A 26,927-nucleotide genomic window follows, 5' to 3' on the forward strand; every position below is an offset into this window, starting at 1 on the left:
ACTAGAGTACATAGTAATCTCTTGCAATAGTCCCGTTCAAGGCAGCTGGCTGGGCAGGAGCTGATGACAATGTGTTTCTCTGCTCCCCAGATGCAGAAGTTTCTGCAACTTTTCGGGCGACTGAAATCCGTCGTCCTTGGCATGGTCCATGTTCAAGCATTGCCAGGTAAATGTCTTCTGCTTGTTGCTTTTCAAAGACATAGGAAAAATGGGGACATTATAAAGAGAGGCTTATTTATTTAGCGTATGGCTGGTCACACACAGAGTTAAAAGCACTTCATATTTACAAGTTAGAACAGTTAAAGCATTTTTTTTTAAAAAAAGAAGCAATTATAAAACCTAGGAGGAAAACAGAAATAACATTTCAGAGTTTAATGTCGAGTTTGGAGATCCAGTCAGTAGCTGCCGTTGTTACGCAGAGGAAGTCCTTAAAATAAAGAGAGGTGGGAAGGTAAAAGATAGTTTTCCTACTATTCAGCAGACCGATTGGTGCATGTAAAATAAATATCCCATAAATTTATGTCTAACATCACTCCCAGCCAACCTGGAGTTTAAATTGGGGACTTTCTGTTTGCAAATGCATTATATTGGACTGTGCCCGTTAGGGTGGTTTGCCTCAGTTTACCCAACAAGTTTTCTTCTTCCACTGCGTTTACAGAGCAAGTCTACCTTAAAAGTGGTATCAACTTATATGATTGAAGGAAAGGAAATTCATAAAAGGAGCCTTGGTGGAGCAGTGGGCTAATGCCTCCTTAAGTAACCCCAGCTGCCTGCAATTAGTGCAGGTTCGAGTCCCACCAGGCTCAGGGTTGACTCAGCCTTCCATCCTTCCGAGGTAGGTAAAATGAGGACGCAGATTGTTGGGGGCAATTAAGCTGACTTTGTAATAATGCCGCTTGGGGTGTGTGTGAAAGCCCTAATAAACATAGAATGAAGGCTACTGCTAAGCTTGTAAGCCGCCCTGAGTCTTCGGAGAAGGGTGGGATATAAATGGAATTAAAATAAATAAAAATAAATAAATAAATAAATAAATATGATGGCCAGTGCTTTGCATTTATTTCTAAAGGCAATCTATATAATGTGAAATAGCGCTATCAGATTAACTCAGTTCAGTGACACACTGAGTGCCTTGGTACCGGAGACAAATTCCTTGTGTGTCTCCCCCGACTTGGGAAAATAAATAAATAAGTAAACGGACTATAGTTTTTTTAATGTCAGAGGAAGTGATCAGCATACAAGTGACTTAAAAGAAGCGGTTAGGCAAATAGTTCACTAGACTTGTCTTTGAGCGTGCCAAAGTTTAGTGAGTGCATTTGTGCATATCTGGAATGGCATCTTCATCTTTGCAGGAACACCATGTGGAACGTTGCCTTTGGCTCAGATCATTGAAGCAGCCTGCAGAGAGGCTGAAATGTATAGGGCCGCTGGTGTCGTAAGTCCTTTTTCTTTGTCTCTCTCTCTCTTTCCTGTTTTTGAATGTTCTCAGTTCTTAATCTTAGTTCTTCTATAGACGTGAGTGTAAAGCAGTCAAGGTAACAATGCCTGACTGATCTTGGGTGGCTTTGGAAGCTACGCAGGGCCAGGCCTAGCTAGCATCACGATTCGATTGCAGATCATCAGAGTATCTTGAGATTCAGCGGTTGAAAGGGAAGTTTAAAAAATCATTCTAGAAAAGGCATTGGCAAGCCATGTTTGCAATGCTGCTAAGAATATGCACGGACATCTTAACGTGAAGTCGCTGGAAGTTGAATGGCTATGGAGGTCCTCAGTCATCCAGGTCATGGTTGTCCCAAAGAAGCTTTTTCAAATGGCAACTGCACTTTTCTTTGTTTTTTCCTTGAAGAACTTTCCCCTCTCATCCAAGAATGTTGGATGAGCCTTGGTGGAGCAGTGGGCTAATGCCTCCTTAAGTAACACCAGCTGCCTGCAATTAGTGCAGGTTCGCATCCCACCAGGCCCAAGGTTGACTCATCCTTCCATTCTTCCGAGGTAGGTAAAATGAGGACCCAGATTGTTGGGGGCAATTAAGCTGACTTTGTAATAATGCTGCTTGGGGGGGGGGGCAAAAGCCCTAATAAGCAGGCATATACATAGAATGAAGGCTACTGTTAAGCTTGTAAGCCGCCCTGAGTCTTCGGAGAAGGGCGGGATATAAATGGAATTAAAATAAAGAAAAATAAAAAGAAGCACCTTCAGTTCTCTGAAGATGAAGAACTGAAGATGCTTCTTGCATGAGAAGCGAAATATCTTTAAAAAAACACAAAAACCCACAGAAAGGCCAGTTGCCTTTTGAAAAAGCACCTCTGGAGTCTTTCTCTCATAATAGTATTGCTGTTTATCCTGCATTCTAGTTTAACATGGTTGTAATTTGCAGATTGTGGGATGATGGTCCATAATTCCTAATATTTCCCCCAACTCTGTTCTGTTTAACATTTAGCTTTATAGGTTTCTGGAGAACTCAAAAGCTTGCCCCCAGATTTATCACATTTTAGTTGGTCACCGTTTTTGGGTTTTTTTTTTCCTAGCCTCTTTTTTTGGGATGAGGGGTGCTGAAACTGAAATAGAAAAATAACTAGGCAATAAATATATATATATATCACATGTGCATCATGCTTTTTTTTATTTTTAAGAGAGCGCAGACATGACTGATGAAAGCATATCTTCAGGGTTGGGGTTGTTGTTTTTTTTAGGTGCCTCGTTTGATGCATTAGTGATTCTTTTTAAAGAGAACGTAATAAATATGGAAGATTTATAATGTTGGAGCATATAAATGAAAACAAGTGAATGCTCAGACATGATGCCATCTGTGCTGAAAAATTATAGCTGCTCTGTGCTTGTTTTGCCAAACACAGTCAAAATTGCCGTGACAAGATTATATGCGGTGACAGATCCCAAGGAGTTTAAAGCTCTCTCAGTTTTGCCAGTTTCCGATATTCTTCTTCTAAAAGGATGGTGGAGAGGGCAGGGAAACACAGTGGCATTTTAATAGAATTATTAATATTTGTCTGTAAAATATCTGTAAGGTAAAGGTAAAGGTTCCCCCGCACATGCGTGCTAGTCGTTTCCAACTCTAGGGGCTGGTGCTCATCTCCGTTTCAAAGCCGAAGAGCCAGCACTTGTCCGAGGACATCTCCGTGGTCATGTGGCCAGCATGACTAGATGCCAAAGGTGCATGGAACACTGTTACCTTCCCACCATAGTGGTCCCTATTTTTCTACTTGCATTTTTACGTGCTTTCGAACTGCTAGGTTGGCAGAAGCTGGGACGAGTAACAGGCGCTCACTCTGTTACGCGGCACTCGGGATTTGACCCGCCAAACTGCCGACCATCTGATCGACAAGCTCAGCGTCCTAACCCACTGAGCCACCGCGTCCCTCCAAAATATCTATAACTCATCGCTAATGTTGCTGGAGAAGCTGTAACTGTGTTGGCGATGTATTGTCCCGAAGCATCTTGATTCAATCCTAATTCTTTCTTCAGAATTTACCCCTAGTGTGAAGAGAAGGGATCGCGATTAAGGAAAACGGCAGCTATAATTCAAGAACAACAGAGCTTAACCTCTTCATGGGAAAGATGCAGCTGACATAATTAAAGTTTTCTACAGGTAGTCCTCGACGTACGGCCACAATTGAGCCCAAAATTTATGTTGCCAAATGTTAAGTGAGTTTTGTCCCATTTTACAGCTTTTTTTTTTGCCACAGTTGTTAAATGAATCATTGCAGTTGTTAAGTTAGTAACACGGTTGTTAAGTGAATCTGGCTTCCCCCATTGACTTTGCTTGTCAGAAGGTTGCAAAAGGGTATCACATGACTCCGGGACTCTGCGACCGTCATAAATATGAATCAATTGCCAAGCATCTGAATTTTGATCATGTGACCATGGGGATGCTGCAATGATTGTAGGTCATAAGTCACTTTTTTCAGTGATGCTGTAAGTTTGAACGGTCACTAAACAACCTGTTGCAAGTCTGGGACTATCTGTACCTTTATAAATTGTTTGTGGCTACTACTTTGTAAAAGAGTCAGCTGACATAAGTGTTCGTGGGTTGAATTTCACTACGTTTATACATGGATTGCGTAAAGTTACATTTTTGAAGATAAGGATTACTGATGACGTTTGGGTCAAATATGCTGGTTTTCTGTGTTTGGGACACCGACACTACTATATCTCACTATCTAATATTACCTTAATATATTAAGTTTGTTTGTTAGTATTATTTTCATTTTAATAATAAACACCAAAGTTCTATGAGTTCATCCATGAAAATTAGACCTTGTATTTAATGGTACAAAATACAGAATAACAGAATTGGAGGGAACCTTGGAGGTCTTCTAGTCCAACCTCCTGGTCGAGCAGAGACCCTATATCATTCTGGACAAATGGTTGTCCAATCGCTTCTTAAAAATCTCCACTGATGGAGCATCCACATTTAAGAGCAATCTTCCTTTCTCCTTATTCTTGATATAAAGCAGAGTAGGAAAACAGAAGATGTTCCACACCCCACGATTCTTGACATGCTGTAGCTATTTCCTCCCCCCCCCCACCCCCCAGCCCTACAAAGAGACATGATTTGACTAAAATAATTCAAAGATCCTTCCGTTAATATTTTTCTCGTTACGCCTGAACTGGGAAATATCTGGGAAGTGCATTGGGATCTTAAACCATGATTTGGAAGGTAGATGCCGATTCCAGTTCTTTTCACCTTCCGAAACCAGCAACCATCGTCCCAGTTCATACATTACGAAGAAGTATAGCTAATTGAGAACTTCAGAGGGGTTAATTATGACATGCTCGAAAGGACGAATGAGAAAAAGCAACGTGCACAGTCGGAGGGGGAAAAAAACCTTGTTCACATTAAGTCTTTATTAAGACCTTATTAAGTCAGGATGTGATCCTTCAAACACAGCCAGCAAATAGGGATATATGAGATGCTGAAGGGAGCCGACTGCCTGTTTTCCATGTAGCAAGCTGTTGTGACACATGTAGGGACAATATCTTCTTCCATCACCTTGTTAATGTCTGTGAGTTCTCCTACATGGAGACCTAGAAATTTTTACATTCACACCTGCGAGACGAATGAACAAGTAATCCAGTATCTAGCCACCCTCTCCCCAAGTGGGTGATGTGTCTCTGTGCGTGGCTTTTGATAGGCAAAACAGAGTTTATTTTTTATTTTTTATTTTAATTCCATTTATATCCCGCCCTTCTCCGAAGACTCAGGGCGGCTTACAAGCCTAGCAGTAGCCTTCATTCTATGTATATGCCTGCTTATTAGGGCTTTCACACACACCCCAAGCGGCATTATTACAAAGTCAGCTTAATTGCCCCCAACAATCTGGGTTTCCAGAGAGGTGCTTTAGGCTTCTGAGTAGACGGATACAGATAATCCTCAATTTACAGCCATTCAAAGTTACGACAAACCCTTTCAAAAAGAACTTACAACCCAGTTCCAAAGTTTCAACAGCTGCCCCCCCCCAAACCATCCCCACAATTACACAACTGCATTTCGGGCACGCGGCAACCCAGCCTGCATTTACAACTGTTTGCCACCTCTGTGGTCACATGATTGCAATTTAGTATTAGGTTTTTGCCAAAAAACCAGCGTTTACTTCCACTTTTCATGCAAAGTGCCCCATAAACGTACAACAGGCTTGCTTAAAGACCGTGGCGTTTGCTTAACAAGCATTGATTCACTTAATAAGCATGCTACATTAAGGTGGTCAGTCAAGAACTACCTGTCCTAACTTCGGTACTGCATAGTTCTGATTCCTTTTTTCTTGGGCCATTGGGGAAGCTCCTCTGAGTAGTGTCTTCTGCATTTATTCCCGCAGGACGGCTTGATTGTTGAAAATATGCACGACCGGCCGTACACATTCGATGTTGGTGCGGAGGTTACAGCAGCTATGGCGGTGATTTGCGCCTCAGTAAAACAGGCGTGTCCCACCCTTCCCATTGGGGTTCAGATACTATCTGCTGCAAATCAGGAAGCTTTGGCTGTTGCTCTTGCGTCAGGTAAGTAAAGGAACCCAGGCTGTTCTGCAGATTACACCAAATAAGAGCCGGCTTCTTATAGCTGGCTGGATGTTCTTGCAAAACCCTTTCTGAACTGTCCCAAAGGTGTGTGTGTGTGTGTGGGGGGGTTTCTTCCCAAAAGGCAACTGGACTTTGATTTTTTTTTCCCCTTTGAAAACATTTCACTTCTCCAAGAAGTCAGAGCAACAACAAATCAGAACCGAAGAAGCTTCTTGGAGGAGAAGCGAAATGTTTTCAAAGAAAACACCAGAAAAGTTGCCTTTTGGGAAAAAAAGCACCCTTGGGACCTGGATGATTGAGAATCTCCACAGACATCTTGTGTAGCCATTTGTCACAAGGGCTGTGTAACATGGGAGTAAGAATGTAATCTCCACCTGCAACAATGCGTTATGTCTAAAGGTGCAGCTGCTTTAAAGAGTTGCAGACGTGCTTCGCTTCAAAGCACCTTTTAGAGACTGAATCTTTCTCATTCTTAATCCTGGCTGTCCTAGGGGGCCATCTTAATCCCAGCACCATGTGGGTCATTAAGCAGGAAGAGGCAGGAGTCCTCAGTAAGGAGTGGGATGGGATGGGGAGTGGGCAGGCCAGGGAGGGCCTCAGGCATGTGACAGGGAACATGGGCAGACCGGCATGGGCATGGAGCGTGTGCTGTGGACAAATGGGCACTACAGAGCATAGATGAGGTGTGCTGTGGAGTATGACATCCCTGGAATCTTGTACTCAACAGTGGGGTTCCTCGGAAGAAAAAGCGGAGGCAACTTATGGGAGTGACTTGTGACATTTTCTGCTGGTTTCCCCATTGCCTTTGCTTGTGGGACGTGCCCAGGGAAGGTTGCAAATTACACGTCCAGGGAAGGTACATGGGGAACATGGGCAGACTGGCATGGGCATGGGTGTGTGCTGTGGACAGGTGGGCACTACAGAGCATGGATGAGGTGTGTTGTGGAGTATGACATCCCTGGAATCTTGTACTCTGTAGTGGGGCTCCTCGGAAGAAAAAACGGAGGCAACTTGTGACATTTCCTTCCGGCTTTCCCATTGCCTTTGCTTGTGGGAAGTGGCCAGGGAAGGTTGCAAATTATGATTACCTGTCCACAGGGATACAGTGATGACCACAACTTTGTGGACGGGTCGTAAGTCCTCCTCCTTGTTCTGCATCATTGTAATGTTGAACGATAGCGGAACGAGCAGTCGTAATTCAAAGACTACCTCTAATGTGTGTTTCATCTTTCCCACCTGGAGGGGGAAAGAGTTGCCAGATCTCAGCCGATGAGGGAAACTTGTGATTTCACAAATACTGCCCAGAATATTTTCTTTTACTATGGGTTTCCTTAGAGGAGCAAGGGCTTCATACGACTCAAGTGCTTCTCGTTGTGACTTCTCTGGAGCAGTTGCTTGCTTCAAGCACGGTGCCCAAGAGGGACGCAAACAACGTCATTTTTCATTTCCTAACCTTTGTTTTTCTACCACTGTGGTTTTTATTATTATTGTTGTTGTTATTATTTTCAGCAAAAAAAAATCCATTAAGGACTGACAGATGGAATAGCTACAAAGTTGTATTTATTATTGTTTTGTTTGTGTTTCCACCCTCCCTTGCTCTTCGGGAGCCCTTTTTATTTTTCAGCACAACAAAAGCAATTCACTTAAAATAATATATCAGCTTTGTCCCGAGAAAGACCCAAGTTGCAACACATTTGCTGTCTTTCGTGAAATAGATTCCATTTCCGCGCCAACTTGAGAGCACCGACTTCCTCTTTGTGATTATTTAATGCTTGTTTCCCAGCCTCTGATGTTGGCATAATTCTTAACTTAAAAAAATAAAAAAAAGATCAGAGAAAAACCAGCTCTTGGAGCACACAGTTCAAAGGCCTGGAATGTGCATCACCTTTCCGCTTTCCACTCCTCCTTCCCTCTTGCACGCACTTCCCTTGGTGCAGAATTTTGTTAGCGGCAGATTTAAAGCTTGGGGTAAATAGGTCTAATCGGGACATCAATGTTATTTTCTTCTTTGTGCATTTCACAGCTGACTGTGGATAAAATTAATGTGAGTGCTACCACTGGTGTAGTGGAGCTCTTTTCTTCATGTGAGAATGGAAAATAATTAGGGGAAGCGAAGGCATTATTTTTGTATGTACAGGGGATCAATTCCAAGTTGCAAAGATTCCCCCAAAAGGAACTGATGACCCAGTTCCGGAGTTCTGATTCCTGCATGTGCGTGCACACACACACACACACACACACACACACACACACACACACACGCACCCCGGGGTCCTATGACCACATTTGAACCAATTGCGGCATTCCACTGTCACATCACTATGATTTATGTGTTTTTTTTTAATTTTGTGCTTTAATTTTAACTAGGTGTTTTAGAATTTTATTCCAACTGTTTTAATATGGGCAATTATTTAATCTTGTTTTAATGTTTGTATTTAGTATTTTATTCTGCCCTGTGAACCACCCTGAGTCCTCAGGGAGAAGGGCGGTATATAAATATTATTAAATTAAATTAAATTAAATTTTGACAGTTTCTGTCAAAAAAAAATCCATAGGAATACATTGATTTGCTTAATGACCCCAGTGTTTGCTTATTGACTGCTGTGTTCACTTAATGACTGACACAAGGAAAAAAATCCCTCATAAAATTGGGGTTTGGTCACTTTGGACTGAAATTCCAGGTTCCATTACAACCATAAACTGAGGACTGCCTATACTTTTGACATAGGTTTGTATATTCTGTGTTTGGATCTTCGGATATGTGAAATTCATCGCCATCCATCTCCATTCAGATTTATAAACCAACAAGCAATGATGTTGGCATGTGGAAGCCCCTATTTATTTATTTTATTTATTTATTAGTTTTTATAAACCGCCCTTCTCCCGAGGGACTCGGGGCGGTGTACAGAGGAAGGAAGGTATACAGACCGAACAATAAAATAATAAGAAACACTAATGAACACAAACTGGGACCCCAATTAACGCTATCATGCCAGGCCAGCCTGCTGGAACAAAAAAGTTTTTAAGTCGCGACGGAAGGTACGGAGGTCAGGGGCCATCCGGATTTCGGTAGGTAAGGTGTTCCAGAGGGCTGGCGCACCCACTGAGAATGCCCTCCCCCTGGGGGCCACCAGCCGACATTCCTTGAGCGGTGGCACCCTGAGGAGGCCCTCTCTGTGGGAGCGCACAGGACGGTGGGGTGCTGACATCGGCAGAAGGTGCTCCCGTAGGTAGTCCGGACCCATGCCATGTAGGGCTTTGAATGTCAAATAGAAGACACCGCATTTTGAGGTCTTTCTGAGGCTCTCCTGCCATGCCCACATTAACAATTTCTTTATACTTCTCCATGACCGATATCTGTTGATGGCTTTCTTCCATTTAGTTCAATCAAACAGTACAAGGGATTAATTTTAAATCATTGTGATTGCTCATCTAATACAAGTTAGACCTTGGGATATGACCGTAATCTACTGTAATGAACTATTATATTTCTGTCAAATTAATGAAATCCTCTTAAGGATAAATTAACCTGAATTTAATGAAAGTGTCAGCGTAGGCCAGTGGATGGACGGATGGTCTGTCTGTCTGTCTGTCTGTCTGTCTGTCTGTCTGTCTATCTATCTATCTATCTATCTATCTATCTATCTATCTATCTATCTATCTAACAAACATAAGACATTTATGAGCTAAGGAGAATAGGACAAGAAAATCCTGCTGATTATGTTACCTTAGTTTGGTAATGAAATGTTCAGAAATTATATTGAAACAAGCTTGGAGAACAAACTACAGCCAAAATCTAAAATACGAGCTACAACTATTTTTTGTTATTTAAAAATGTCTGTCTGTCTGTCTGTCTGTCTGTCTGTCTGTCTGTCTGTCTGTCTATCTATCTATCTATCTATCTATCTATCTATCTATCTATCTATCTATCTATCTATTATCTAGAATAGGGGTCCCCAACTGCTGGTCTGTGGACCAGTACCAGGCCGTGGCATGCCAGCAACCAGGCTGCACAAACAAGCAAAGCCCCATCCGTGGGATGCAGGCAGCACACAAAACCACACACTCCGGTCCACAGAAAAACCTTTCTCCACGGAACCAGTCCCCCGTGCCCAAAAGGTTGGGGACCTCTGATCTAGAACATTTATATGGCTGTCCACTCACTTTCGGTGACTCTGGGCAGCTTACAAAAAAAACACACCACCCCAATATACAACAATAAAAACAATCACTCGCCTCCCGATTGGCAACAGCAGTCTGTCAAGCAAGCCACTTGATGGGCTCCATCCCACTCCAGGTTCCCAAGCCCGTTGGGAAAACTAGGTCTTCGGGGTCTTAAGACAGAGTGCCAAAGTGGGAGCAGTCTAATCTCTATGAGGATGATGTTCCAAAGGGAGGGAGCCACCACAGAGAAGGCTCTTCTGGGTCCTGTCAGATGTACCTCCTTAGGCGAGGAGGTCCCCGCTTCATCACTGATGGGTTGGGCGGATCTAACTGGAGTGACAGCCCTTCAGATAACAGTATCCATCTTGCAATTGGGTTATATCAGGGTTTATAACCTGATATAACCTGTGCAGTGAGGTGGACTTTGGTCCCGATAGACATTTTAGCTTTTGTGTCTTTGTGAAAGGGGAAGAATAAACCACCAAATCTTTTTCACAGGGTTACTGTAGGGCCGATGAAAACCTGTAAGGTTTAGCACTTGGGAAAACGTGCATTTGAAGGAAGCAGTAAGACATCTTTTGTCGAACCAGTAATTAGACTTTAATTTGTTTTTGGTTGTATTTCAAACAGAAGGGATGACGGCATATTTTAACAGAGTCGACTTTCTTTATGGCTGGAGCATTAATAATCAAAAAATTCTACCCACAGAGCCTTGGCTGTGCCTGGCTGGCACAGTGAATTAAAATTTAAGCATTTCGTTTGTACGGTATATGGTGTATGTATAAAAGATGATTAATACTGAGGACATATATTGCTTTGATACATTTTTTTTAATGTATCTTGATGTTGACTGTGACGGATGAATTGTCTATTATACCTAACATCTGTTCCCTAGCTTTGGCACGACTTTTCCTATTATATTTTGTTTTCAGAAACGATAATGCCGTTTTTCCCCTTTCACTGTTGCAGATGACTGTGCTGGTTTACTTAAACAATTAGGCCCTTCAGTCAATAAGCAGAATGGATTAGACAGTAGAGATGTCTTCCTATTAAAATGCACTTTATAACTTAGCTGTTTTGTTTTCTCTAATATCCTTTCTATAATTTTTAAAAAGACTTTAAAGGCAAATGCTTTTTTTTTTAACCTAGGGATGGCTCTTCACATTCATTTACTTTGAATTAAGGTGATTTCTGACTGTTTTTCTCCACGGGTGTGCAATTTCTAGAACAGTAGTCCTTGACGTACAACTATTTAGTTACAACGGCACTGAAAACTTGAGTTATAACTGTTTTTCACACTTACGACTGTTACAGCATTCCCCGTGGTCACGTGATCAACATTCAGACGCTTGGCAACCGACTCATATTTATGACGGTTGCAGCGTCCTGGGGTCACGTGATCCCCTTTTGCGACCTTCTGACAAGCAAAGTCAATGGGAGAGCCAGATTCGCTTAACAACCGTGTTGCTAACTTAACAACCAGCAGTGATTGACTTCACATTTGTGGGTAAGAAGGGTCATGAAATGGGGTAAAACTCATTTTAGCAAATGTCTCACTTGGCAACAGAAATACTGTGGTCATAAGTTAAGGACTTCCTGCTAGGGAAGAGTAGGAGTGGGGATAAAGAAATAAAGACGCTCGTAAGGATCGATGGCTTTTATGAAATTACTGCACTCGCAAGCAATTCGAGAGACTACAGATTCTCTTTCTTGCTTTGAGAGATTCCTATAGAGCAGAATAATTTTTCTTGGAACGCCAAGTGTTACGTATTTCACCAGCTTAACCGGAAGTGCGTTTCCTCCTGTTTTTTCCTTGTTTCTGAGCAGGAACACACTAAGCATGTCTCTTGGGTCTGGAAGCGTTTGCCAAGCTTTCTTCCCAGCTGATTCATTATTAACAGGTGTACCATGTGTTTTTTAGCAGTGCATAATTTCCTGCGCAGAGCTCCTGATTTAATTAACCACATCAATTTGAGGCTGCATAGAATGGTGTGTAGTATTGACTTGCAGAAGATTTCCAGCATCGGTAAAGATACAGATATAAATGTTTTCTACTCCGTAGCTATTATTTTATTTTCTTGATAATGCTCAAAAGCACTCCCATTATATTTCTGGAACATGTCGCTTCTCCTTCCTTCTCCGTCACCTTCTTCTCTTCTCTGTTTCTTTCCTATCCGATTTTGTAATTGAAAAATTAGACCACATAACATGAAAGTCATAAACTAATACTCGTATCCTGCTCTTCTAATGTGCTGCAGCTCACAACCTAGTTTGTAGAGTTGATGCATTGTGATCATCTTCTAAAGTCACTGGTTTCATTTTATCTAATTTAGTTCTGCTGTTTCCTTGGAGAGCCAGTTTGGTGTACAGATAGTCCTTCACTTATGGATAGGATAGAATGGAATGGAATGGAATAGCAGAATAGAATAATGATAGAATAGAATAGAATAGAATAGAATAGAATAGAATAGAATAGAATAATGATGAATTAAGAATAGAATAGAGGGATGCGGTGGCTCAGTGGGTTAGCACGCTGAGCTTGTCGATCAGATGGTTGGCAGTTTGGCGGGTCGAATCCCGAATGCTGCGTAACAGAGTGAGCACCTATTACTCGTCCCAGCTTCTGCCAAGCTAGCAGTTCGAAAGCACATAAAAATGCAAGTAGAAGAATAGGGACCACTACAGTGGGAAGGTAACAGCGCTCCGTGTGCCTTTGGCGTCTAGTCATGCCGGCCACATGACCACAGAGACGTCCTCAGACAAGCGCTGGTTCTTCGGCTTTGAAACGGAGATGGGCACCGGCCCCTAGAGTCAGAAATGACTAGCACGCATGTGCGGGGGAACCTTTACCTTTACCTAAGAATAGAATAGAATAGAATTTTGATAGAATTAAGAATAGAATAGAATAATGATGAATTAAGAATAGAATTAGAATAGAATAGAATAGAATAATGATGAATTAAGAATAGAATAGAATAGAATAGAATAGAATAGAATAGAATAGAATAGAATAGAATAGAATAGAATAGAATAGAATAATAGCAGAGTTGGAAGGGACCTTGGAGGTCTTCTAGTCCAACCCCCTGCTCAGGCAGTAAACCCTATACCATTTCAGACAAATGGTTGTCCAATCTCTTCTTAAAAACATCTGGAGGCAGGTTGTTCCACTAATAAATTGTTATGTAGGAAACTTCTTATTTCTAGGTTGGTTCTCTCCTTGATTAGTTTCCATCCATCCAGTCAGGATCAGAATTTTGGTCACTAATCAATGTGGTTGTTAAGTGAATCATCACATGACCAGATCCAATGTTATGGCCATTTCTACCATGGTCATTAAGCGACTCACGATGGTTAAGGGAATCGTGTCATTAAGTAAATCACAGGTTTGTTAAGGAAGTCTGGCTAAACCAACTTTGCTTGTTGGGAAGTCAGCTTTGAAGATCGCAAATTGTGACCACCTGGCCATAAGGCACTGCCATCCAAATTGCGACCTACCTCACCATCGGGGTGGTGCGGTGGCTGCAACTTCAGGTCGCACATCACTTTTACTGAGGCCGTTGTAACCTCGAACCACTGTAAAATGAACAGTCGTAAGTCGAGGATTACCTGTAATGATCAAGGCACCAGGCTACAAACTGGGAGGCTGGGAATTCTAGTCCCATCTTAGGGATCAAGTCAGCTGATTGACCTTGGGCCAGTCACACACTCTCAGCCCTAGGAAAAAGGCAAGGGCAAATCCACTTCTGAAAATCTTGCCAAGAAAACAGCAGAGTCTTGACATCGCTAGGGGTCAAAACAGATTCATAAGCACCGTAAATAAATAAATTCATCAACGATCTTAGGGTTTCCAGCAATCAATGAAACTGCTAGGCCTGTAGTACACCTTTCTCTGAAGCACCTCTTTGCAACCTTACCGTGTGATGTGTTGTGCTAAAGAACAACTATTTAGCAAAATAAAGCAGCAAGCTGTTGTTCATACAAGCTGCTGAAAGAGGAGACACTTGCTTGTTATAAATTGGGGGACGCCAGATACATTCCCGAATAACCCTCCCTACTGAAAAATCTTGTGCTGCAAAATTTCATTGTCAACTCTTGAGTTTCCATCCTAGAAACACAGCCTGGTCCCATTTCTTTTGCAAAGTTGTTCCTTTGGGGGTGGGGGGTGGGGGGGTGTTCTTTTAAAATTATATGCAGAATTTTGGGGTTAACCAGATGCATTCTTAAAATAAACTTAGGTGGTAAGAGATGGGTATTGAAGGAGGGGTGCAGAAGGAAAAGAAGAGAAAGATTGAACTGACATTTTATTCCTGCAACGTCTTTATCTGTGTTTAGCTTGCTAAACACCCCATTGGTCTTTCTAATGTAACCTATTTTGTTTTGGGCATCATCTGGGAAACGTAATTAGACATAATTGAGGACCAAGCAGAATTAATTAGCTTTATCAACAGCACTGATTATTTATTTGTTTATTGCTATTTCTAGGTGCGGATTTTGTTCGAGTTGAAGGCTTCGTTTTCTCTCATGTGGCTGATGAAGGGATTCTGAATGCTTGTGCTGGGAACTTGCTAAGATACCGCAAGCAAATTGGAGCTGAACACATCCAGGTTTTTGCTGACATTAAAAAGAAGCACAGGTAAATAAATGGGATCACTTCTGGGGAAAAAAATGCTGGTGTGGCTTTAACTTCTAAAGTCTTTTAAATTTTCATGTTTATTATTTTATCATTTCTGTTACGGGCAGTAACCCACCAACTTAGTGAGCAAAGTATAACTAATTCAATAACTGAGTATTTATGTGGCCAAAAGAGCCACTTAAGAAGTTCACCTAAGTAGTAATTATTAGCTTCTTATTATATACAGCATAGAATAAAAGGGTTGGAAGGGATCTTGGAGGTCTTCTAGTCCAACCCCGTGCTCAAGCAGGAGGCCTTATGCCATTCTGGACAAACGGTTGTCCAGTCTCCTCAGTGATGGAGCACCACAACTTCTGGAAGCAAGTTGTTCCATTGACTAATTTTTCTCACTGTCAGGACATTTCTCCTTAGTTCTAGATCTCTCTTTAACTATCTTCTTAGTTCTAGATCTATCTTTAATAATTTTCCACATGTTACTTCTTGTCCTGCCCTCAGGTGATTTGAAGAATAGGTTTTCCCCATCTTTTCTGTCATAGCTCCTCCAGTTTTGGAAGACAGCTATCTTGTCACCCTTGGTCCTTCTCTTTGTTAGACTAGACCAGGGGTCTTCAAACTTGGCCCTTTGATGACTTGTGGACTTCAACGCCCAGAATTCCTCAGCCAGCATGCCTGGCTGAGGAATTCTGGGAGTTGAAGTCCACAAGTCATGAAAGGGCCAAGTTTGAAGACCCCTGGACTAGACATACCTAGTTCCCTCAAGCATTTAGCGCCTCCAGACCCCCTTATCATCTTTGTTGCTCTTCTCTGCATTCTTTCTAGGGTCTCAGAATCTTTTTTTGTATCGTGGTGACCTTCTTGTTTCCATGCGTGTCATTCACAAATGACAAAATTCCTATTTACCAAGTGAGTCCTCATGCAGGATATAGTGGCGAAGAACGTTGATTAAAGAAACTCTGGGAGAGTTTGAAACAAGGAGGAATGCCCTTGCATTCTTACATGTGAATACAGGAACAATGTCCTTGTTTTTTGACCACATGGTTTTCCCAGGCTGATAAATTGAAAGAACAGCTGCTACAAACCCAGCAGTGGAGGTCACTGTTACAGTATTTATACAGGGCATTAAGCTACAGCACAGCTTATTCATTTTTGGCTTGGAGCATTGCATAAATTGGTCATGGTACACTATATACACATCAGTAGATGATGTAGTGCAACATATGAATTGAACCAGTTGGGCCGTTGCTTTGTGCAATGTAGAAATCCAGCTGTCACTATCATCATCATTATTTTATCCCTCCATTGATAGATAAATAGTCTGACCCGGTTTGATGTAGTGGTTAAGGCATCAGGGTAGAAACAGGGAGATCATGAGTTCTAGTGCCACGTAGAGTTACCTAACCACTTCTGAAAAACTTCGCTTAGAAAATTGCAAGGATTTGTGCCGGCAGTCTCCATGAATCTGAAACAATTGAAGAGATGATAAAGAGATGGAGAGAGTGGTCTGTCTATATATCTCTAAGCAGCAAATATAGCTAATATTCCTGCCTCCCACATTCACAAAACGAAATGGATTGTGAAAGAGAGAGAGGGACTGGCCGAAAGTCACCCAGCTACCTATCATACCTGAGGGAGGTGTACAATTCACCGTCTCCTGGTTTCTAGGCCAGCACCTTTTGGCTATCTATGTTTTGGCAATGCCAGTCTCATACAAATGAGTATAAAAAAGAGGTCTAACGAGTAAAATGGCCACTGACAAGTTTACAAATGTTGTATCCTTCTTCTCCCCAGTGCTCACGCATTAACCGCTGACGTCACAGTGGCAGAAACTGCGAAGGCTGCCGAATTTTTTCTTGCTGATGGGGTTGTGTTGACTGGAACTGCAACTGGATCAGAGGCAGATCCCAAAGAACTAGAAGGTAAGAACAGTAAAGGCTACATGGGGGGGGGGGAATCCCATTGCTTTGTTGGTTATTTATTTATGAAGACATTTATATATCACTTTGCTTCAAAATACTGTGTTCTGGTAGCTATTAACTCCTGTCTTCTTCGTAAAATCTAACATTTCAAAATCCAGTGGCTCCTCCTCTTCAGATCTGTCGAAATTGTCTTGTCTATCCATCCATCAGCTACCCATCTTCCTACCCATCTTCACTGAAAAAGAAAATATTTCCAAATATCAAAATACAGTGATCTGCTTGAGTGTTGCTTCAGTTCTTCCACTTGTGGGATTTGACTTGGATCCATTTTATTCTCCTTGTAGAATTGTAGAAAGGGTCATCAGGATCATTTAGTCCACCCCTCTACAATATGCAGGAAAACTAATTAAACCATCCATAGGAGGTAGTCATCCAGGATGTTCTTAAGAGTTCCTCTGTGGGATAGCTGGGTGGTTTTAAAAGTTAGATAAATAAATAAAAACCTCAGAAACAGCGACTCCACAACCTCTGTGGGTAGAGTATTCCACTGTTGGACCCCCGTGAGGGTTTTTTTCCCCTTCCATTTAAATGAAATTTTGGTAGTTGCAACCTAGAATTGTTATTTCTGGTTCTGATTTCTGTGACTATGAAAAATATTTCTTGACCATGTTCTTTATAGGTTGCCTTTAAGTAGCTCGTTTAAAAGCAGATATTGTTAGCACCTTTTCTGGCTGTAATCAGTTAGGGCAGCCATGTTAGGTTTTGTATGATATGCTTGAAGTTAATTTGAAGTGTAAAACTTTATAATAGAGTGTATATATTTCTCATTTTTCTTAATTACATAAAGGGGGAAACAGAAAAGCTTAATTACTGATAGCTGTAAGGCATTAATAACGGCACTTTTCATAATTTTTCAAAACCTTTTTTAAAAGGTTTTTTCTAATAAAAAACATTGAAGTGTAGAAGGTGGAAAATTATATATATATATATGTGTGTGTGTGTGTGTGTGTGTGTGTGTGTGTGTGTGTGTATGTATATATATATATATATCTCAGAAATGGATGGTCTATTAGGAAAAACAACACATTCAGAAACAGGGCACCAGCAATAACATCTAAATACCAATGAGTCAAGTCCAATTCCCAATGTGTTTATTTTTCTTGAAAAAGGGATAACAGAAATTCAAGAAAAATGGTTGTTTGGGGATAGGGATAGGCAAAGGCATAGGGGGAGAGAGAGAGAGAGATAATAGAGATAGATAAACAGGGAGGAAGGTATGGATGGGTGAATGGATGGAGATGGATGGATATAGGTAGGGCGGAGAAGAGAGCTGTATGCAGGAGACAGATAAATAGGTAGATATATGGAGATAGAAAGAGATGGAGATAGGTAGATAAGTAGATAGATGGATCGAAAGAGGATGGATGGATGCATGGATGAAAAGATAATGGATAGATGGATTAGATAGATGGATTGATAGATGGATTAGATGATAGATAGATAGATAGATAGATAGATAGATAGATAGATAGATAGATAGATAGATAGATAGATAGATAGATAGATAGATGATAGACAGACAGACAGATGGATTAGATGGATGGATGGATGGATAGATAGATAGATAGATAGATAGATAGATAGATAGATAGATAGATAGATAAAGAGAGGGAGGGAGACAGAGATGCATGCACACCCCACCCACACATACACACACACACAAGTAAAGGACATGCAGGGTTTCTTCAGCGACAAGAGTGATCTCACAGGTAACCAAGATAAACGATACCCTAAACGCTGCCATTCTGTATGATGAAAATAGATCAGAGAGGGCTTAGCGGGCTGGGTTTTCCTCCAAAAAAAAAAAAAAGAAAAGAAAAGAAATGGCCATGTAATCGTTCTACGAGAGCAAATTGATCCTGACTCTGCCTTTGGAATCCCTGCAGCTGCTTAAACGTAGCCCATTTGGGTTCCTTTCATCATCTAACGGAATAAGCCCACTGAGCAGCTTACGCCAATGGGCTTTTTGATCTTAGTGCTTGTCTCTTTGGAGAGCTGCGCTGAAAAGGGGTGAGATTATATTATCTCGTTTCCAGCATGGCTAATGCTTTTTTTTTTTTGGCACTAGTCGTAGGGCAGGAGAGTCGAAGCACCCGGGCTCTTGGTGGTGGCTTTGCTGAAGAGAGTAAAACGTTAATGAAATAACTTAAAAGAGTGCAGTCTTTTCCTTTGCAGTTTAAAACAGAGGTCCCCAACCTTTTGGGCACCAGAGACCGGTACTGTGGAGAGAGGTTTTTCCACGGACCGGAGAGTGCGTGGTTTTGTGTGCTGCCTGCATCCCAATGATGGGACTTTGCTTGTTTGTGTGGACCGGTTGCTGGCGTGCCACGGCCTGGTCCTGGTCCACGGACCAGGGGTTGGGGACCCCTGGTTTAAAAGACGCCATTGGCTCTGATTGGTTGCTGCTGAATATTTGGCGTTGGCAAGAAGAATGCAAAGGATCCTTGACTTAACAACCACACTTGGAAAGTTCCACTGCTGAGCAAGGTGGCTGTTAAAGTGAACCATCTCTAATTTTATAACCCTTTTCCATCCCGTGAGTGAACCATGCAGTCATTAGGCAAATGCAGCTTTCCCCATGACTTCGCGTGTCGGACGTCTTTGCTTTGAAAGGTTTCAAATACATGCCAGTCGCTGCAGCTGTTACAAATACATGCCAGTTACTAAGCGCCCAGATTTTGATCAGATGATCATGGAGATGCAAGGATCATGAGGGCAAGGATCGGGCATAAGTTACTTTTTTCAGTGCTGCCCTAACTTTGGTCACTAAACCAAACCTGTAAGTTAAGCAGTAGCTGTATAAGGAGGATCAGCTTAGGATCAGACAAATACTAGAGTCATTCCTGGGTGTAGGGAGAATAGTTTAGTTTAGTTTATTGAATTTATATACCGCCCTTTTCCCATAGGACTCAGGGCGGTTTACAAAGTATTTAAAAACGTCAATACAATACAAAAGTTAAAGACAGTTAAAATAATTAAATTTAATCCCTGAACAAATATAAAACCCCATTTAAAAACTCTCAGCCTGGGCCGGAAAGCTCGAAGAGCCAGGTCTTCAGGTCCCGGTGGAATGACCGAAGGTCGGGGGCAGTCCTCAGCTCCACGGGCAGCTGGTTCCAAAGGGCAGGCGCCCCCACTGAGAAAGCCCTATCCCTGGGTGTTATCCGCCGGCAGTCTTTTACCGGCGGCACCCTGAGAAGGCCCTCCCCTTGGGAGCGCACAGGACGAAGGGAGCTTGATGCCGGCAGCAGGTGTTCCCTCAAATATCCCGGACCCAAGCCATTTAGGGCTTTATAGGTCATCACCAGCACCTTGAATCTCACCCGGAGGGCAACTGGAAGCCAATGTAGCTCCTGGAGTAGAGGTGTTACATGGGAGTATCGGGAAACTATGGTATGAAAGGGAACTGCTGGAACATGCAGAGCAGGCGTGTCCAAACGTGGTAACTTTTAAGACTTGTGGACTTTTAACTCCCAAGTGTGGAATTCTGGGAAGTTGAAATCCACAACTGTTAAGTTGCCAAGGTTGGACACCCCTGACCCAGAATCATCGTGACTTCAGTTAGTCTCCCTTACAAGTTTTATCGCAAGTTCTATTACGAGTCTTCTTATTTTCCTTCTCTAGAAGTCAGATCTGCAGTGAAGATTCCAGTCCTGGTGGGGTCTGGTGTCACTCTGGATAATGTGAAGGATTATTTAAGTGCGAATGCTTTGATCATTGGTTCATATTTCAAGAAAGGTGGCTATTGGGCAAATGGCATCGATCTTGAGCGTGTGAAGAGGTTTCTGGATTACATGGGCCAAGTAAGAGTGTAAATGTGTTCGCTTCTGCTGTGAGTTTACATTCAAAGCACAACTGCACCAGATATTTTATCTTGCTATTTTCCAAGACAGAGGTTGTTGTTTTTTCTGAATTCAAAATTAAAGGCACACTCTACACTCAAATATGTGTTCTCTTAATCTCCCTCTACTAGATGGAACACTGGCGGAAGAATATATAGGGAGAACGGTCCTTAAAATATTATAAAAGTATATCACCTGAGAGCTGACAAAGCGACAGTGTTTGTGTTAACAGCAAGTCCTCGGACATGGAGCCCAATTTGAAAGCAAAATATTTAGATAATGTTTATATAATTTGCATATAAAATTATCTGTGCAGATTTTAAGCAATTCATGTCAGATTTACACGCACCTAAAATGAACAAATATTTTCCAGACCGACTTGCCAATAAACAGTGTTTGGTGAAACAGACTGAACTCAGATTTTTGTCTGTTACATCCAATGTTTGCTGCACAGAAGTGTGTAAAATCAAAGTTTAACTGTACTTTAAGTTGGGAATCTGCTGCCAAATAATATGTGATCAGGCAGATTACTGGAGTGCCCTTGGCAGAGTTATAGTTACACTAGAGACAAATCAAGAAGGAAACATTTGTCCATGCCATCCCAAGGAATTGAATCTGAATCGGTGACTTGTAACTAATTCCTGACCTGAGCTTTTAACATCATCATCAACCAAAAGGTTTCATTTAGCTCTTTTCTCTCCTAATTAAAGCACTGGAAGCCATGACTGGGAGTAAGTCTCCTAAGATTTATAGCAGTATAGACAGTTGTCCTTGATTTATGACTGCAAATTTGAACTGGAACTTCTGCTTCTAAGAATTGCACCTGATTCTATGACTTATTTTTACTGTGGTCACTAAACAAATCAGAGTCATTAAGCGAATCCAACTTCCCCCACTGACTTTGCTTTTTGGAAGATCAAAGATGTAATTGTGTGACTCCAGGATGCTACAATCATCATAAATACATGCTTGGTTGTCAAGCACCTAAATTTTGATCATGTGAACACGGGACGAATAGTTGTTAAATGAAGTCATAAGTTGAGGACTACCTGTAGTGATTATTTCAGTATTGGCCTTTAGCTGACCAGATGAATCACATTCAGATCTTGTGAAGATCCCTCATAATATCAAGGTTGCATCTGCGGTGATGACTGTTTTAGATATTCAGTTTATGAGATAATATGCCCACCTCATCAACTCATTGAAAGGTTTTCCATTGTTCTCAAGAAGTAATATGAATGCATTTATTATGTCCTGTTGATAGAGCTTGATCTAAATTCATTTCTCTCAATCTGTAACTGGCTGAGAATTATGGAGATAATGGTCCATCTCTGGAACACAAGTACTGTGAGACATCAGTTGCCTTCCTGTATTGCGCTAAGCTGAAACAACACAACCCACAAACCAGACATAGTAATATGTAAGCCATAGCTATATATTTGGCCCTGCGTCGAGGCCAGCCATGTGCCTATTAAACCATTGTAAGGCAGCCTTTTAAAATGGCTTTTAGAGGGGAAAAGACATACCCCAATCGTTTGAATATTCCCGCAATATCTAGTTGACTTTAGTCAACAAAGCAACATACCTGTAAAAAAAACAGAAAAACATCCATCTTTGGAAAACTTGGGTTTTAAAACATGTGTCATAAGATTTGAAACATCTCTGCTCACTTGCAGAAGCTTCACGTATTACTCTAGGCCTCTCCAAGAGACCCATAATTTGGCCTTAAAATATGAGGCACAAAAAGTCTCTATGGGATTTAGTGGATTCGTATCATAGTAAATCCGATTTTAAAACCTAGAGGGAAAGATTGATTGCCTTCTTTTTATCCTGCTCACTGCTGCAAGTATCTGTGCCATAGCTTTAAGCATCTGCTTGTCTGTTGCCAGCAGATGCCGTACAAAGGAACTGACCTTTTTGTTTGGGAGTTTGGCGGAATGTGGAATGTTAACATATTAACTTATATTAAAAAGGGCCCATCTCTTGGGGAGCAAAGGAGGCTTCGTTCTACACAATGCAAGTTCGTAGAAGTATCATGGCTTTGTAGAAGAACAAAGAAAAGGAGCCTTAATATGGAGAATCTCTGCAAGCGAATAGCAGCTGTTCAAGGAGACATGTTTTAAATATGTATTAATTTATTCGAAGTGCTTGTTGCTTCAGTATGGAGAGAAGATTATCAGGTGTTAATTTCCATTAAGCACTGCGACACTTGCCAGGTTTCATATGGTATCCTGGACTATCACTGTAGACTAGGGCAGTGATTCTTCGCTGCAGACCCCCTTTAAATAACTTTTGTGGCCACGGGCCACCAAGACTGAAGATTTAAATCATAACATTTCTTCAAGCCTCCATGGACCTCCTGGGACAACAGGATGGCCTTCCAGGTTAACACACACACACATACACACACACATACAGGTTGAGAACCACTGGACTATGGCAACAGCAAGTTGATGGGTGTGTGATCAGTTTGGTCTTTTAAAAATGCCAGATAGTTCTCTCTAGGCTAATAGCATCTGCCCTTTTCTTCACAGTTCAGCCTTGTATATCCAACTGGAGTTTCTATCAAGGGCAACATGGATTCAGACAGGAGAAATCCCAGGAGATAGCATATAGTTGACATTGAGTCACGAAAGAGTGGGGTCCTTGGTGTCTCTCTGAGCTTGGTGGTTTTCTGGCAGATATTTCATTAAAACAACTATATGGTATGCACTACAATAGAGAAGGAACTTTTTCTGGGCCCATTAGACAATATTGTTAAATGGGAGTGATCTGTATTGTGCTATCTTGGTGAAAATTTCTGGGATGGCTGGAAAAAAATAGACCCAGAAGATCCCAGGCCATGAATGGCACTATGGATGATCACCACCACTTAGAATTTTAGAGTAAAACTTCAATACACCCATAACTAGATCTGTCACAGCCTTTGGGGGCCAGTTCTAGCTTTTGAGTGGTGTTCAAGAGCAGCCCCATGTAGAGTGTGTTGCAGTAATACAGTTGGAGTGAATCTGCGAGCAGCATTGACTCTTCTGGCCACAGCTGTCCTCTACCCTTTGAGCAGGACCCAAGAAGCTAGAAAGACCCTCATGTTGAACCCCGTTTCCTTCTCATCCGGGAGGATGTCAACCCCATCCATTCATCACACTGAATCTTCATAAGCTTCTGAAAGTGCACATGGCTGGCAAGAGAAACTGCAGGTCTAGTCGTGGTTTGCGTTTTTTGACAATTTATCAAGGTTATAGAATACAGATTTCCTTAGGGGAAAATTAGTTCTTAAGTTTACAAAGTACTTGGCTGTAAATATCCATAAAAATGACAATTTGGTCAGCTGTATTTATTTCTAAGCAGGTCAAAGGACATTAGCATGTTCAGCTACATAAATCTGTTAGGTACAATCCAGAAATTCTCATGCCTCCAAATTGCATGGATATTTTTTTTCTAATTAAAAAAATAGGCTTAATGAATATGGCACAATCATTGCTGAAAATAGAGCTTCTGGTTTCTGGGGAAAAACATTGTACAATTTTTTTCTTTCCAGATAACAGATAACTTTTCTAGTAAGAATAAAGAGTTGAAAGAGAAAGAGAGGGAGGGAGGGAGGGAAGAAGAAAGGAAGGAAAGAGAGAGAGAGGAAGGAAGGAAGAAAGAAAGAGAAAAGGGAGTCTCTCTCTCTCTCTCTCTCTCTCTCTGTGTGTGTGTGTGTGTGTTAGGCAGGGCAATTACACAAAGTCATCATTAGAAGTTCCATTGGATACTATAAGGATATATACTCAAAATTGTCAGAAATCTTCCCAGAAAAATCATATGGTGCAGCTGCTGGTGAGATAGAGGCATGTTCACTTGCCCATGAGTGAACTCTGTCGCTGCCTGGCATGTCCCACCTAGGCTGCTGAAAATGGAGAGGCCAAAAACCCATAGTTGATGCCGATGGAACTGCCATAAATTGGGGAGGACAAATGTATTTATTGAATAGGGTTATATTGAGAAACACCCAACTAGGGAGGGAGGTCTCAAGCAGGCAATTAGCCTTGAATCCTTGCGGCAGCTGCACAAGACCCAGGACTGATCCCCACTTAAGCTCCCTAGAACCTTATCTATCTATCTATTCCCAGGAGAAAACAAACAGTCTGGGAAGATTCCTGCACAATAGGCAGAAGATAATAAAGTAGTTAGCCTGAACCTTACATGTATGGATATAGTTGCTTGTGTCTAAGAGCTTCTTCTGCTAACTGGCTTGAAGTTTAACAGGACAGAATAGAACATAGCTCACGTTCTCCAATCCCAGGAGTCTAGAAAATCATCATTGACTCCCTTTTATAGACACAATAGAATTGCCCCTTACCAATATGAACAGTAAAGCAGTATCATCCCTCAACATTTCGTGCAGGATAATCACACACATTTTCCTAGCCATCTATCTGCTTTAATCTAAAATATAGAACTGATGGATGCCCTGGGTAAATCAAGCATTTTCTGTCTGCCAAAAGAAGTTTGCAAAAGCTTATTTTGTGCCATTACCATTTTTCAGTGTCTGGCTATAAATCACGACAAGTACCAGCCCTATCCATCCCCTTTAAAAGTAACGCCTTGCCTTTGCATAATTATCCAGACCCCGTGGAGATCTCCGGGCACAGTAAATCTGTTCATTTAAAAGGTTTCACTTTAAGTATAGCACCACCATAAATTGGGGGAGAACAAATTTATTTATTTAATAGGTTTATTCTGCTAACTGGCTTGATAACCGTCAAGACTTCTGCTGTTTTATTTGGCAGGGCTCCTGCTAATGGGCCTGATTTATTTCGGGGGTGGATATTTATGTAGGAAGGTTTAACTCGGTGTAAGGCTGGCGGAAATTGGCGTATGGCTATGATTTACTCTCATTATTAGCTGAGACCACTGAACTTCAGAAGACTTTCAGTATCCCTGCTGCACCAGGTCTGAAAAAAATCTGGTGAAGTAATTTGACCAGGGCAGGAAGAAAAACTGGGAAGTATCAAATTGAGTTCCATTTGGAGTCCATTTTTCAAACTCCGCAACTTTAGATGTGTGGACTTCCAACTCCCAGAATTCTCCAGCCACCATGCCAAGCATGAAAAACACTGGTTTAGAGCATGGTTTTACCGAAAAAGGGACGCGGTGGCTCAGTGGGTTAGGACGCTGAGCTTGTCGATCAGAAGGTCGGCAGTTTGAATCCTGAGTGCTGCTTAACAGAGTGAGTGCCTGTTACTCGTCCCAGCTTCTGCCAACCTAGCAGTTCGAAAGCACGTAAAAAGGCAAGTAGAAAAATAGGGACCACTCCGGTGGGAAGGTAACAGCGTTCCGTGCGCCTTTGGCGTCTAGTCATGCCGGCCACATGAGCACGGAGACATCCTCGGACAAGCGCTGGCTCTTCGGCTTTGAAACGGAGATGAGCACCGGCCCCTAGAGTCGGAAACAACTAGCACGCATGTGCAGGGGAACCTTTACCTTTTTTACCTTTACCGAAAACTGAAGGCAAATGCCAGTTTTCAACAAAACTCTCGTAAAATGTGGTCACATGACTGCAGGACATGGCAATGGCTGTAAATGCAGCCGGTTTGCTGAGCACCTGAAGTTCAAGTCGCATGACCATGGGTGGCAACTGACAGAACTTCAAATCCAGGTCCTAAGTAGCTCCCAGGTAGGACCTTTGCAACTTCAGTCATAGGTCAAGGAACACCTGCAGCTCCAGAAGTCTACAGCCACAACTGCCACCATCCTGACTTTTATGGATCACTCCCTGTAGATACCCCAATTGTTGGATAATTAAGCATACAGCTCATCTCGACAAACTGCTTCCAGCAACGCTGAAAAAAAAGAGACTTATGACTCTTGTAGCGTCCCCATGGTCACATGATCAACTGGCATGTATTTGTGATGGCTGCAGTGTCCCAGGATCATGTGATCACGTTCTGCAACTTTCTGACAAGCAAAGTCAATGGGGAAGCCAGATTCCCTTAACAACCGTGTTACTAACTTAACCACTGCAGCGATTTACTTCACAATTGTAGCAAGAAAGGTCATAATATGGAACAAAACTCACTTAACAACTGTCTCACTTAGCGATGAAAATTTTGGGCTAAAATTGTAATCGTTAGGTCAAGGATTATTTGTATAGTGAAGAAGAAAAGCAGAAGGAATTTTGCTAAGGAACATGAATCTCTTTCCCCTACATTTTCTAATTTCTCCTTCCTCCTTTCATCAATACCCAAAGCTGATGCCGTAGAGAACTGCAGACTAGATTACCAAGTAGTTTTTTGT

The 26,927-nt window shown here is 41.8% G+C and overlaps 2 protein-coding genes across 2 annotated transcripts in view; both read left to right on the forward strand.

The window, feature by feature from the left end:
- LOC310645064 (uncharacterized protein F13E9.13, mitochondrial-like) lies at positions 1–21,021 on the forward strand. Its single transcript, XM_083370475.1, has 6 exons — positions 1–166; positions 1,350–1,432; positions 5,832–6,012; positions 14,680–14,830; positions 16,619–16,746; positions 20,431–21,021. The coding sequence occupies exons 1-6, from the start codon at positions 64–66 to the stop codon at positions 20,619–20,621; spliced, it is 837 nt and encodes a 278-aa protein (XP_083226601.1). The 5' UTR covers positions 1–63; the 3' UTR covers positions 20,622–21,021.
- LOC310645067 (protein C19orf12 homolog) overlaps positions 14,721–26,927 on the forward strand; it is a 25,812-nt gene continuing 13,605 nt past the window's right edge. The window contains exons 1-2 of the mRNA XM_083370479.1: positions 14,721–14,830; positions 16,619–16,746. The gene's annotated coding sequence lies outside the window, so the exon portion shown is untranslated. The remainder of the gene's footprint in view (positions 14,831–16,618; positions 16,747–26,927) is intronic.

This window comes from Vipera ursinii, assembly GCF_947247035.1.
Source record: "Vipera ursinii genome assembly, chromosome: 10".
Classification (NCBI taxonomy): Eukaryota; Metazoa; Chordata; class Lepidosauria; order Squamata; family Viperidae; genus Vipera; species Vipera ursinii.

What these genes read in the sequence shown, in the direction of transcription:
- LOC310645064 (XM_083370475.1), top strand. Translation starts at nt 64, where the DNA reads ATGACAATGTGTTTCTCTGCTCCCCAGATGCAGAAGTTTCTGCAACTT. An exon ending in CCATGTTCAAGCATTGCCAG is followed by an intron (nt 167 to 1,349) that starts GTAAATGTCTTC and finishes TCATCTTTGCAG; the next exon opens with GAACACCATGTGGAACGTTG. An exon ending in TGTATAGGGCCGCTGGTGTC is followed by an intron (nt 1,433 to 5,831) that starts GTAAGTCCTTTT and finishes TTATTCCCGCAG; the next exon opens with GACGGCTTGATTGTTGAAAA.